A 14,711-nucleotide genomic window follows, 5' to 3' on the forward strand; every position below is an offset into this window, starting at 1 on the left:
ACACACACACACACACACACACACACACACACACACACACACACAGTGTCAGGCTCCTTGCATTATGAACCGCTTCTCTCACCATATGGACCCATTAAAGACTACACCAGCACCTATCAAAAGCAAATTAAAATATCTCCCCTATTTCATTAGATTGCACATAAAAACCTGTGCAGTGTTACTCTGTGATATGCTGTGATATGTCCGACAAAAGAGCTGTGACACAGTGAAGGGGTGTGTGTGCGCACATTTGTGTGTGTGCATGTGTGTGCATGCAAGATGTCTGGTGACTGTTTTTGTGTGTTTGTTGTTGAGTGTACTCTTAGCCTCCAGAGTTCTGGTTGTGACGCAAACATGGGCTGCAGATCTTCCGGCCCTGTTTGTGCCCAGGGCTCTCCCAGAGGCAGGCTCCAGTCTCCTCCACCTCGTCTCACACTGTTCTCATAGCCCCAAACCCTGCCTTCCAAACACAGCACCAGTTTATGTCACACCAAGAGAAACCAGCTCTGGTTTAGTGTAACGCCAGTCTTCCATTAAAAAGTGTGCTGCTGCTCTAACCTTGGGGCTGATTCCCCGTTGGCGCTGATACCCCTCATTGATTGTGTGGCTGCATGCTGTGCTACCCAGTAAGGGTGTGATTAGACAGAGTAGTCTGGTGCCTCCAGCCCCTTGACCCTGACAAGATCTTATTAATTAGCTATATTGGCAATAATGATCCAACGCATACAGTCTCTCTCTCTACGCATCAATTGCCTGAACTCTGACCGCTGTGTTGCAACAATGGATTTTTTGCTCTCTCAGAATGTTGTTTCAGATCAAAGGAAGAATAATATATGCCAAAGCTGACAAAGACTGAACGGAGAATGCACAGAACTTCACAAACCTATTCAGACATGAAAGGAAGAACCTATTGTCTATCCTGTTCAACCCCTATTAAAGGAGAGAGGAGGGCAAATGCCAGAGGACAGGCGAGCAAATCAGTGAAAAGGGGACTAAAGGAGTGAAAAAGATACATTTTGGTGGACTTATTATTAATATATATATTTTGTATTTTGCCCACTTTTTCTCCCCAATTTTGTGATATCCAATTACAATCTTGTCTCATTGCTGCAACTCCCCAACGGGCTCAGGACAGATGAAGGTTGAGTCATGTGTCCTCCGAAACATGACCCGCCAAACTGCGCCTCTTAACACCCGCCCAATTAACCTGGAAGCCAGCTGCACCAATGTGTCGGAGGAAACACTGTTCAACTGACGACCAAAGTCATCCTGCAGGCGCCCGGCCCTCCACAAGGAGTCACTAGAGCACGATGAGCCAAGTAAAGCCCCCCCGGCCAAACCCTCCCCTAACCCAGACGATGATGGGCCAATTGTGCATCGCCCTATGGGACTCCCGGTCACGGCCAGTTGTGACACAGCCTGGGATCGAACCCAGCTCTGTAGTGACGCCTCTCGCAGTGCCTTATACCACTGCGCCACTCGGGAGGCTCCATTTCGGTGGACTTAAAGAGAGATTCAGACAGCAAGGCTGACGAGGTTGAGGAAGTTACTTAGGATTTGCCTTGCTACAAAGGGGAATAGTAAAAAGGACATGGTCATGATGCCCTCCACATTCATCAGAATACACTGACCCCACTGTCCTCAATATGCAGGGGCGCAACTTTCACTGGGGACAGGAGGGACATGTCCTCCCCACGTTCTGAAATTGTGTTTTTGTCCCCCAGTTTTATCATTGGAATGTGATACAAAACAAGGCAACGTTGTGCTTTAGGACCATGCGGACACCTCCGAGCGGTCGGGTAGGCTGTTTGAAGTGTTTATCCGACTGGATAAAAAAATATTAATAATAATAATACTTTTTTTGTCCCCACCAGTTCTATAACCAAAGTTGTCCCCCTATCAATATGTCTTGATGATGTGATCTTCCCAAGTCAGAAAACGCTCCCCTTCTTCGTCATCCAGCTTGTCCTTGCTGCCTCATTGCTCCATGGTAGCCCTGGGAGGGAGGCCTAACCACTGTGACCCCCACTGTCCCACACCGGGCTCTCTGATAGGAAGATAGATGCTCTGGGCATCTTTATTTATTTTATTGTTCATTTTAGACTGACTTTGAAGTAGGTTCAAAGTAGTTGGCATATACTGTTGTCTCTCTCCCTGTCTAATGTAATGTCTATTATACTTCATTTCTGTCCTATCCTGTCATTGTTCTCTCCTTAAATCTTTCATTTTTCACTCATTCCCCAACCCTCTCTATCCCTCCCTCTCTCCCAAATCAACTAGCCATTTAACATTGCTACTGCAGTATATTTGAGACATGAATGAGTTAGTCAGTTAGTTAGTTGGTCCTAAATGGATCCCAGTCAGGTGTGTCACTTGGCATTGTGTAGAGTAGAGCCTGGAGACTGGCATCATCAGCATGCTGCTGTGGGGAACCCTGCTGAAACCCTGCTGTAGTGCGTGCGTTACTGTCACTCTGCCCTTGACACCATGCCACTCTTTCTCTCTCCCTCTCTCTGGCTTGCATGGTTGGTTCTTATGTAACTTTTATCAGAGCTGCTTTGTTTTATTTATTCAATCTCTCTGTGTCTCTCTCTATCTCTCTCACACACTATCATTATCCTGTCCTACAGTCTTAATCCCGCCTTGTAACTTCCATTTAACTCAGAGTACAAGAGATAAAACGCAGCCTTTTATTGGCTCTGTCCTTGTCTTGTCCTGATTCTACCTACATTAAAGGAATATTCCACCCCAAAACTATCTTTCGGTATTTGTTTCATTAGTCCATTGTTGATATAGTCCCACAATGTTTTGCATGTCAACAATCAAGTTTTTTAGATATACAGTGCATTCGGAAAGTATTCAGACCCCTTGACTTTTTCCATATTTTGTTACATCACAGCCTAATTCTAAAATGGATTAAATTGTTTTTTCCCCCTCATCAATCTAAGTGAAGTATCACATTTACATAAGTATTCAGACCCTTTACTCAGTACTTTGTTGAAGCACCTTTGGCAGCGATTACAGCCTTGAGTCTTCTTGGGTATGACGCTCCAAGCTTGGCACACCTGTATTTGGTGAGTTTCTCACATTTTTCTCTGCAGATTCTCTCAAGCTCTGTGTGGTTGGGTGGAGAGCGTTGCTGCACAGCTATTTTTTGGTCTCTCCAGAGATAATCGATCAGGTTCGGGATCTGGCTGGGACACTCAAGGACATTCAGAGACTTGTCCCTAAGCCACTCCTGCGTTGTCTTGGCTGTGTGCTTAGGGTTGTTGTCCTGTTGGAAGGTGAACTTTCGCCCCAGTCTGAGGTCCTGAGTGCTCTGGAGCAGGTTTTCATCAAGGATTTCTCTGTACTTTGCTCAGTTCATCTTTCCCTCTATCCTGAATAGTGTCCCAGTCCCTGCCACTGAAAAACATCCCCACAGCATGATGCTGGCACCACCATGCTTCACCGTAGGGATGATGCAAGGTTTCCTCCAGACGTGATGCTTGGCATTCAGGCCAAAGAGTTCAATCTTGGTTTCATCAGACCAGAGAATCTTGTTTCTCATGGTCTGAGAGTCCTTTAGGTGCCGTTTGGCAAACTCCAAGTGGGCTATCATGTGCCTTTAACTGAGGAGTGGCTTCTGTCTGGGGACTCTATCATAAAGTCCTAATTGGTGGAGTGCTGCAGCTATGGTTGTCCTTCTGGAAGGTTCTCACATCTCCACAGAGGAACTAGAGCTTTATCAGAGTGACCATCGGGTTCTTGGTCCCCTACCTGACCAAAGCCCTTCTCCCCCGATTGCTCAGTTTGGCTGTGCAGCCATCTCTAGGAAGAGTCTTGGTGGTTCCAGACTTCTTCCATTTAAGAATGATTGAGGCCACTGTGTTCTTGGGAACCTTCAATGCTGCAGAAATGTTTTGGCATCCTTTCCCAGAAACATCTCAAGGATGATCAATGGAAACAGGATGCACCTGAGCTCAATTTTGAGTCACATAGCAAAGGGTCTGAATACTTATGTAAATAAGGTATTATAAAAATATAAAACAAATAAAAATAAATTAGCTAAAATTGATTAAAACCTGTTTTCACTTTGTCATTATGGGGTATTTTGTGTAGATTGCTGAGGAAATTGTTTTCTTTAATCCATTTTAGAATAAGGCTGTAACGTAACAAAATGTGGAAAAAGTCAAGGTGTCTGAATACTTTCCAAAGGCACGGTATAAACAAAATCTAGGAAATCTCTTTCCATTTATTTAGCAACCTGTATGGCACAGCTGTCCACATTTTTGTCCTCAAATGAAACTGGTATATTTTTCTATTTATGCCGATCATTTTCAGACTATTTGTATCTTTAATATATGGCAAACAAACAAGTTTAGTAATAGTGTATATGGCAAACAAACAATAATAGTGAAGACATCAAAACCATGAAATAACACATATGTAATAATGTAGCAACCAAAAAGTGTTAAACAAATCTAAATATATTTTATATTTGAGATTCTTCAAAGTAGCCACCCTTTGCTTTGATGACAGCTTTGCACACTCTTGGCATTCTCTCAACCAGCTTCACCTGGAATGCTTTTCCAACAGTCTTGAAGGAGACTCACATATGCTGAGCACTTGTTGGCTGCTTTTTCTTCATTCTGCAGTCCAACTCATCCCAAACCATATTAATTGGGTTGAGGTTTGGTGATTGTGGAGGCCAGTTCATCTGATGCATCACTCCATCACTCTCCATCTTGGTCAAATAGCCCTTACACAGCCTGGACGTGTGTTAGGTCATTGTCCTGTTGAAAAACAAATGATAGTCCCACTAAGCGCAAACCAGATGGGAAGGCAGGAAGGTGGTCCCGTGTGGCTCAGTTGGTAGAGCATGGTGTTTGCAACGCCAGGGTTGTGGGTTCGATTCCCACGGGGGACCAGTACGGAGAAAAAATGTATGAAATGTATGCATTCACTACTGTAAGTTGCTCTGGATAAGAGCGTCTGCTAAATGACTAAAATGTAAATGTAAGGTGTATCGCTGCGGTAGCCATGCAGTTTAAGTGTGCCTTGAATTCTAATTAAATCACTGACAGTGTCACCAGCAAAGCACCCCCACACCATCACATCTCCTCCTCCATGCTTCACGGTGGGAACCACACATGCTGAGATCTCCATTCACCTACTCTGCATCTCACAAAGACATGGCGGTCCAAGACAAAAATCTCAAAATTTGGACTCCACCGGTCTAATGTCCATTGCTCCTGTTTCTTGGTCCAAGCAAGTCTGTTCTTCTTATTGGTGTCGTTTAGTAGTGGTTTCTTTGCAGCAATTCATGCAGTCTCCTCTGAACAGTTGATGTTGAGATGTGTCTGTTACTTGAACTCTGTGAAGCATTTATTTGGGCTGCAATCTGAGGTGCAGTTAATTCTATTAAACATATCCTCTGCAGCAGAGGTAACTTCTTCCTTTCCTGTGGCAGTCCTCATGAGAGCCAATTTAATCATAGCGCTTGATGGTTTTTGATACTGCACTTGAAGAAACTTACCAAAGATCTTGACATTTTCCAGATTGACTGACCTTCATGTCTTAAAGTAGTGATGGACTGTCGTTTCTCTTTGCCCCCACTCGGTGCTCCCGAGTGGCGCAGCAGTCTAAGGCACTGCATCTCAGTGCTATATGAATCACTACAGACCCTGGTTAGATTCCAGGCTGTATCACAACCGGCTGTGATTGGAAGTCCCATAGGGCGGTGCACAATTGGCCCAGCGTTGTCCGGGTTATGGTTTGGCCGGGGTAGGCCGTCATGATGAATAAGAATTTGTTCTTAACTGACTTACCAAGTTAAATAAAGGTTCAATAAAAATACAATTATTTGAGCTGTTCTTTCCATAATATGGACTTCGTCTTTTACCAAATAGGGCTATCTTCTGTATACCACCCCTACCTTGTCACAACACAACTGACTGGCTCAAACCCATTAAGGAAAGAAATTCAACAAATTTGCTTTTAACAAGGCACACCTGTTAATTGAAATGCATTCCAGGTGACTACATCATGAAGCTGGTTGAGAGAATGTCAAGAGTGTGCAAAGCTGTCATCAAGGCAAAGGGTGGCTACTTTGAATAATCTCAAATATAAAATATATTTTGATTTGTTTAACACTTTTTTGGTTAATACATGATTCAAAATGTGTTCTTTCATGGTTTTGATGTCTTCACTATTATTCTACAATGTAGAAAATAGTCAAAATATAGAAAAACCCTTGAATGAGTAGGTGTGTCCAAACGTTTGACTGGTACTGTATAATACCACAGTTTTCTTTATCAATCAATATATTTGAGATGAACTATATTATTTGTTGTAATATTTGTTCTATCTTTTCTGGAGGATACATTTTTAATTGTAACCAGCTTTGTATGGCTTGTTGAAGAAAGGGCCATACTTTAAACACATTTTCCATTAGTCGGAAATTAGAAATTGTAATCTGTATAAAGGCAAAAAAAAAATTTAACAAAGGATGAGCCTTTCTTAATAATCTACTGGAGAACCAATTCGGGTTTAAGTATAACTTATGTTTGAGTGAAGCTTTTATTGAGTGGTTAAATGCTTTAATATTTAATAATTTGAGCCCCCCCAAACTCATATTCATTATATAACAGGCACTTTTAATTTTGTCTTAGTCTGTTTTTGCATTCCAAATAAAGTAAAATATTTTTTGCTCATGTGATTAAAAAAAATGAGTTGTCTGGAGTAGGCAGCACCATTAGTAAGTAAGTAGACTGTGATAGGACCTAAGAGTTAATCAATGTGATATTTCCATTTATACACAAGTATTTACCTCTCCATTGTTGCACTATCTTATCTATTTTTGCAAACTTTCAGTTGAAATTGGTTGTGGGAAGTTAATTTATATTTTCTACTTCACCATCTGCCCATTTTATTGGTAAACTACAAGGTAGTTTAAACATTGTGTCTTTAAATGATCCAATAAGTAATATGGTATACTTGACATAATTGGGTTTTAGTCCAGAGAGGCTAGAAAAGTGATCAAGATCTTCAATGAGACTGTGAAGGGATCCGGATTGCGGATTTAAGAAAACACTTGAGTAATCTGCTTACATTGACATCTCTGGATTTCTAACCCCTTGATGTTCTTGTTGGATTTTAATAGCTAGCATTTCGATGGCCATAATACATAGATATGGAGACAACGGACAGCCATGTTTTACTCCTCTTAAAAGCTCAATACTTTCTTAGAAGTAATCATTATTTACTATTTTACACCTGGGGTTGCTGTACATAACTTTAAACCATTGTATAAGAGATTAATCTAAGTTAAATCAATGGCAGACTTGATGTCATGCTAAAGTTTGAGATAACCTCGCTCATCTTAAACTCAAGTCTTCTGCAAAGTTTAGTTTGTTCTCTTTGATCAGGGATTTTTTTTTTTTTTTTTTAATTTTACCTTTTATTTTACTAGGCAAGTCAGTTAAGAACAAATTCTTATTTTCAATGATGACCTAGGAACAGTGGGTAGGGGCAGAACGACAGATTTTTACCTTGTCAGCTCGGGGATTTGATCTTGCAACCTTTCTGTTACTAGTCCAACGCTGTAACCACTAGGCTACTTGCCGCCCCATATATAAAGGATCATCAACTATATTCAGCCGTGGGCCGATTTCTTCTTGAGTGGATGGTCAAATTGACCGCAAGTCGCCCAAACAGATATAATATTTGACTTAAACATAATCATTTCAAACCTTGCTTACATTTGTATACGATCATGTGTCTCTCTATTATGCATGGGAATACTTGGGAACAGATTTGCAAAATTAAAATAACTTGGAGCTGATTTCCTTGGTGTTTTTACAGTCTTATGTCCAACAATGACAAATAAAACCATCCCGCAGGCTGCTAGTTGGGGAACCCTGTCTTAGATTATTATGGAAAGTACCTTGAAAAGGCTTACCTAACATGACCTGCTTTAGTGAGCATTCAGGGATGTGATTGCCTTGGTTTGTGCTGCCTGTGAAATAATCTTCCAGGATAAAATAGCGTGATACTACTATGCATCGGAATATTATAATGTTATGTACAGTATATGCAAATCAGTCCTCTTATCATTTTTTTGAATGCATATTCATTAAACACAGAGGCAGGGGTTGATGAAGGGTCAACCTATAAGACAGAACACTGCAGCAGGGCCACAAGACAATAGAATAGTACTGCAGTCATCTACTATATAAAGCTAAATGCAAATATGGACATGCCTGAATGGCTAAATGACTTAGAAAGTATATTTTATTTCAATTTAATTTGTGAACTTAGAGCTGCCTCATTGAATATGAACTTAATGACTTAGCTATATCGGCACAGTCTTTGTCCTTGTTCAAAAATATTCAAAGAGCTTATGAGAGGGGTACAGTACATTTTCTTTCTAGTGTAGAGTTTGAATGGATCCACATTCAGACCCACATTATTGCTCTCTGATCAGCAGTCATGTCCAGGTCAGTCTGTCTGGTACCCAGTCAGTCTCAGATGCTGTAATACAGCTGTAATCGAAACCCCTTATCAAGTTCATTTAAATTTGACTTGATAAATTACAAATCCTACTTCTTGACCTGGGGCAAGATTTTAATGACACTTTTGGTCTGCTGTGTTCCTATGTAAACTGTGACATGACAGAGAGGTGAAGCTTGAAGGTGGAACATGTGTCCATGCTTATGTGTGTGTGCATGTGCGCACTTGTATGTTTTCTTTCCATGTGAGTATGTGCACTTACATGCCTACTTGTGCAATATGAGAAAGGACAGTGGTCCAGTGTTTCTTAATGAGAGGCTAATCAGTCCACTATTTCTGAAGCTCTTGCATTATTCAAATGAGACCCACTGCTGACTGAGGGAGTACAAAAACCAGGCCCCTGTGTCTGCTGCCTTCATTAAAACGTGTACACAACCCACAAACCTCCTCCTGCCCTGCCAGATGCCCTCTCACACAGCCAGCTCTCTGCCCATAGGCCATGCCACCTGGGCATAGGTGCCATGTTGTTATGACTGCTAATGGTGAGGTACTGTAGGAGTCCCCTCACCAGTCAGTCTGAGTGATGTTGAGTAAAATATGTGCAGACCACACTGACCTTATGTAGGCCTAGCCAACTTCCTGTTTTTCTATTGGTTTGTCAGGCAGGTCTGATTTAATGGTTTATTATTCTGGATCCAACCTAGCTTGTGTTATATGTTCCCTTTGAACAATCAATACTCATGGGCGTACTGTTAGCTGAAAGGGCAGCATCTCTGTGCCCATGGTTGACCTGTCCCAGAGTTATGGGCTCAGCTGACAGACAGAGACAGGATGGCTGGTTTGGCCATGGTGACCCTGCAGGTTAAGGGACAATGGGTCTAGTTGTCCTCGGGTCAGTTTGGAACGGGTCGCTATATTAAAAAAAAAGATTTATGTATATCGGGTCCGGATGGAAAATCCCAAGGTCCATTTCGGAACGGACCCGTGAAGACCTCTATTGCTAACACTAGCAGCTGTTAGTGCTGCTGAGCTGACTGTCTTACAGATGACTGGCAGAATGTAAACCCTCTGGCATTCTAGATGTGGTTGAGCTGGACTCCGCTGTAGACCTACTGGCCCTGGGTTACCGACACTGTCACATGGATGTGTGAAGAATTTCCATTGAGTGCTTTGAGTTTTTCTTCTGTTTTAGTAATTAAAATGTTTGATCTGAAGAGCTGGGGGAAAAAATAAGTGCACCTCACCTCCCCTGCCTCTTGTGTGTGTCTTTTGAAGTGCGGCTCGTCAGTCCCCGCAGTTATATCCGCAGGGCGGGCGGGCAACCGGGTTTAACGTAATAAAATATTGTGTGGATGAAGGCTTGGTGGGTGGCGGTGATGTTAAATAAAGATTTTTAAAAATCATAAAAGATTCGGTAAATGTATCATTCTTGTGCAATAAAGATCTATAGGCTACATTGAGGTTTTTCTTTCATTCTTGTTATCTGACGTTAGTGTGTAAGCCTAAGCTTTAACTGTACGCCTGCCGCCAAATTCACAGATATTTCCAAATGCTTTTGGGAATTTAGGCAGAAAAATGTAACATCGATCCACTGAGGCAAAAAGGACAATGTCGGAGTGGGTTTAAAAGAGAAGGGAGGGCCAGAACTGTAGCCTAATGTTTGGGAGAGATGTTATGTGTGATGATTGTGAGGCACTGAACAAATTCTACAGTTACAAGACTTCAAATATGGCATGTGAAGGGAACTTTCCCATTCGGATGGGTTAAATGGAATAGTAACTGAAGTGAGAACACTGACTGTAGGTCTATAACCTCTCACATAGCCTTACATAATATTAACTCCTACAGAATTAAGCAGTTCTTGTAGTAAAATGATACACCAAATGTACATTTTGACTTGGGAACAGGAGTGGAGGACTGTCTGTAAAGGTGCTGTCTTTATCAAGTCTCATGCGCCGAATACAACAGGTGTAGACCTTACAGTGAAATGCTTACCCATCCTAGTTACCCATCCCCAGGCTGTTGGGGATGGGTTGCTAGCAATTGCGGGCAGGTGCAGGTGAACAAACAGCTGACCTGCACATCACTAATGCTCTGCTCTCCAGACTGGCTAAGGTAAGCACAACACTGACAGGGATCTCACTGGTAAGGCCAGCCTGCCTCAGATGGTGCAGCAGCCTGGATGAGCGAGAGCGAAAGAGAAGGATGACAAGGGAGGGAGAGAGGGGCAGAGATGAGAGGGGTAGATTTACGAATTTGTTCTTTTGGATGTGATGCAGATCCATTGGTTATGTTTCTTCATTATGTTTTACTTAACAATTTGCTCTAGGTGTTTTTATGATTGTGCAAATAAAACTACCAGGCTTTATTAAAAGGAGAAGGGGAGTGGATGGAGAGAAGGAGGGGTGAATAGAGAGAGGGAGCTACAATATACTGTATTTAGACAAAACAGACCGCAGTTTGGAAAACAGGTCAAGCTTTAGGAGTGCCAGTAGTTCTGCTGCTCTCAGCAGCGTTGCCTGCCTTATTTAAAGGAGAGAAGAGCTTTCATGTTCCTGACAAATGGCAGAGCTTGCCCCTGCCGCTGCCAGCACACTAGAATAAGGGGGTGGGGGGGGGGGTAAAATCAATCGGATTTTATTCACAGGTGAAAAATGAAGTCCTCAGAGGATTCTTTGAATGAGGCCTCTCTGCCAGGCCCTGTTCAGAAGCTATCAGTGTCAGCGTCTGACTCTACAGACATTATTCATGTGCTGAGACAGCCTGGGCACCGCACCGGCCCTCACTACAAGGACGGACGCGACTGTGTGTGTGTGCGCGCATGTTTCAGCGCTCGTGCCTGTGTCCTGTCCCCCTCAGATCCTATCTCCTGTTCTATCTCTGTATTGGATCTGTAGGAGGTGTCCCATGATAAGGACATTAATCATGCATTCTTCTCGCTATGAGATGTCTCACTCTGCCTCTCCCACAATTTCGTGAGCCCAGTGGTGGCGTTTAGCATGCTGTGTTCCTGACGGGGGTGTACCATCGTCATCACGATTCCCCCTGACAGGTGTTGCCAAGTGTTCTTTGCAGACGCTCAGAACGCAGAACCTATTGACAATACGCGGAACACGGCCACTTCCTACATGGAACGTCACAGACCAGTCGGTTCACTTACAAATGGGCTCTTATTTAGCTATCAATTCCATTCAGCTGATGTCAGCTCGTTCAATTCCCCCTCTCTAGTAATTTCAAAGGAATACGAGGCCATTGATCATGTGGGATTACTGTCTTGTGAGTAGCTGATTGGTCCTATACATACCATTACCAAACCGAGAACCTCTGGCGCTCAATATGCGTGGTTGTGTCTGGATTTTAGGTATCACACTCAGCTAGACCCTTATCTCAGCTTGTGACCCCCAGGGCTCTCTTTTAGTACTCAGGGTTGGGTTAAATGCATTAAATGCGGAAGACACATTTCAGTTGAATGCTTTCAGTTGTACAACTGACTAGGTATTTCTATTTCTGATTTCTCTTAGCTTTGATGTCACGCTGCCTTCCTCCTCTCTCCTTTTAGGTTTTTATATCCATATATCCATTAGACTATAATGCGATGAACAATGGCAATAAATGCCAGTGAAGCAGATCTGGAACTGTATATTTACATGCCTCTCTGTGAACGGTTTGTCTCCTCTCCTGGGCTCTGCTACTATATACAGTAAGCCTACCCTATTGCCAGTGCAAACAGTTGAAATAGTCTTAAAATATCTGAATAATTAATATTTGTTAGTGAGAGAGGAGCTCTGTCTGACCACATTTTGTTTTAGTTGCCACATTGCATCTCTCTTTCTCATTGGTCAGAGTGTAGGCTTAGTCTCTGCGGCAAAATTTTACTTCACTCTGTACTTTTAATCTAATTTTTAATTTTTAAAAAATCTGGTTGAATGAGTTATTAGAATAGCTCTATGTACTGTAGCTCTGTATTGGCGCTATGTGGTGGAATGGGCTCAGTGATGACGCTTGCAGGATCCAGAGCCAGATATTATGTAAATGTGAAAAGCTTTAAAAAAATGTCTCTCCAACGGTTCATTCTCTTAGCTGCACTCTATTGATTTATGTGCTGTGTTCAATGAATGTCTGCATTTTCTAATGAAGGAATCTCTCTCCACATCTTTCCCTCTCTTATCTATCTCCCTCTCTTTCTCTCCTGTCTTTCCCTCCTCCACCCCCACCCCCCTCACCTTTCCTCCCCATCTCTCTCCTTCTCTCTCTCCCTCCTCTCTCCCTCCTCTCTCCCTCCCTCACCCCTCTCAGATCTGGACCTGCGCTACTTCTGGAGCTGGAGTGCGTTTGAGGACTACCTGCTGTTCTGCTTTGCCTTCACGGTGCTGTGTGCCTTCCTCACCCTGCTCCTGCTGGACTCTGTGCTGTTCGTGGAGGGCCTAGGCTCCCTGGCTATGCTGTTCGATGCCATCCTGGGGGTGCCACAGCTGCTGCAGAACTTCCACAACCACTCTACCCGCGGCATGAGGTGAGTGAGTGGCCTAGCTGGAACACACTCCATGAACCCTATGTGGTGTATACTGTATGTCAATAGGCTGTTGGTCGACAGAGGTTTTTTTTCTTGAGCGGTCGGAAATGTATTTAGATTTTTAATGGCACACAAGTCTGATTCACACCTGTCTGATTCGCGCCTTCTCAGTGGACTAATCATTGCCGAGGCCGCTGGGATGGCACAGTCCATCACTCTAAGACATTGTACATTGTATATATTGTATATGGTTTAGGGCTGTCCGTTGGCCAACCGAAAGTAATCTGTTCTTTCAACCAATCGATTGGTCGACATTTTTAAACTTGTATTTTTCCATATATAGACACACGCTATGTGTTTTAATAAAATCAACTATATATGCATTGAGCTTGTCGGATGCTTTAAGCTCAATGTTTGATGAAATAAGACACAAATTACTCAAGAGGGAGCCAGAGATCAAGATAACCAGAAGAAAATAAAACGTAACCTGTCCCGACCATCCTCCTCCCACGCCTACTGGCTTTCGAAGATTTTGCAGTTACTCTCCTGAAGTTGCCGGTTATAGGCTGCACGAGGAGTGCCAATTTATCTTACAATTTTTACCAATCTGCGTGCCAGTTAGGGTTTTCAAATGCACATTTTCGTGGAACAGTTTCATTTCATTTATAATAATGTCTTCGTATCTCAAAATCATTGTCATGTGGTTAATCAAAATTCTATCCAAATCTAAATGAAAATGGTACAAACCTAAAAAGTTACTTCTATTGCCATTGACAACTATGTAAAAATTGCCTATAAAGCCAACAAATGAAAACATTGCAATCTGCAGGTAGAAAATATCCTGACACATTGGCTACGCATGGCCTGTCTGCAACGCACTTGAAACTTTGAATCAACTATTAACTTGGGTCTTTGCAGAAGCTCCTAGCAACATTGTATAACATATTCTGGGCCCTCAGCGTTTCCTGCACCAGTGAGCTCGGGACAGACACCGCTGTAGACTATTTGCTCAAGGGATAAGAAGTATTTGGGTAGGCCTATTTTATGACGTTTCCACTGGGTCAGAGTATGACATTTTTTCCTTCATGCTGAGTGGTTATCGAAAGGGAGAGAGCTGGAAAGATTTTTTCAGATACATTGAGGAGTTATTGTCATTCTCAATGGATGTAGAAGCAGACTTCATTTTCTTGCTGTATGAGGTGAAGACAACATTACATTGAGAAGCTCCACAGCTCACTAGTCGTGGTGTGCATTAAGCCAACCAGAAATACTATCATATCCCCAAATGGACACATATATTCATATATTTCTGCGCAGGTCAGCTAGTTTATAGGCCTACTTCTATGTGTAATCAGTTGCGCATCCTTACTCAACATTGACAGGAGCGCTCCAAACAAAAGATAGTGACGAAATTGACAAAACTCTTAAATGCAATGAAATGAACCAAAACTTGTTTCTCACAAGTGTAGCATAGGTTGTGTGCTATGCAAACAACGTGTCTACTCCAACAATCAGAACGGTAAAAGACTGGAATAATAATATATTGAATGCATTAAAACTAGAACCACCTGGTCTTTTAGAAAATAAGTACCAGCTAGAGACATTTGCTGGGCGTCCCCTTTAGCATATGCATCAGATGCTCTCAACCTGCAAGGCGCGCAAACAAACAAAAATAACAACAATAGAGATAGATAGAGTCAAGGAT

The 14,711-nt window shown here is 42.5% G+C and overlaps 1 protein-coding gene across 4 annotated transcripts in view; it reads left to right on the forward strand.

Annotated features, from left to right (window-relative positions):
* LOC106573699 (solute carrier family 66 member 2) overlaps positions 1-14,711 on the forward strand; it is a 93,118-nt gene that overhangs the window by 13,522 nt on the left and 64,885 nt on the right. For all 4 annotated transcript variants that reach the window (XM_014148987.2, XM_014148986.2, XM_014148985.2 and 1 more), the window contains exon 4: positions 12,790-13,006. In XM_014148987.2, the coding sequence (XP_014004462.1) occupies positions 12,790-13,006 (217 nt within the window). The remainder of the gene's footprint in view (positions 1-12,789; positions 13,007-14,711) is intronic.

Source organism: Salmo salar, chromosome ssa16, assembly GCF_905237065.1.
Source record: "Salmo salar chromosome ssa16, Ssal_v3.1, whole genome shotgun sequence".
NCBI lineage: Eukaryota > Metazoa > Chordata > Actinopteri > Salmoniformes > Salmonidae > Salmo > Salmo salar.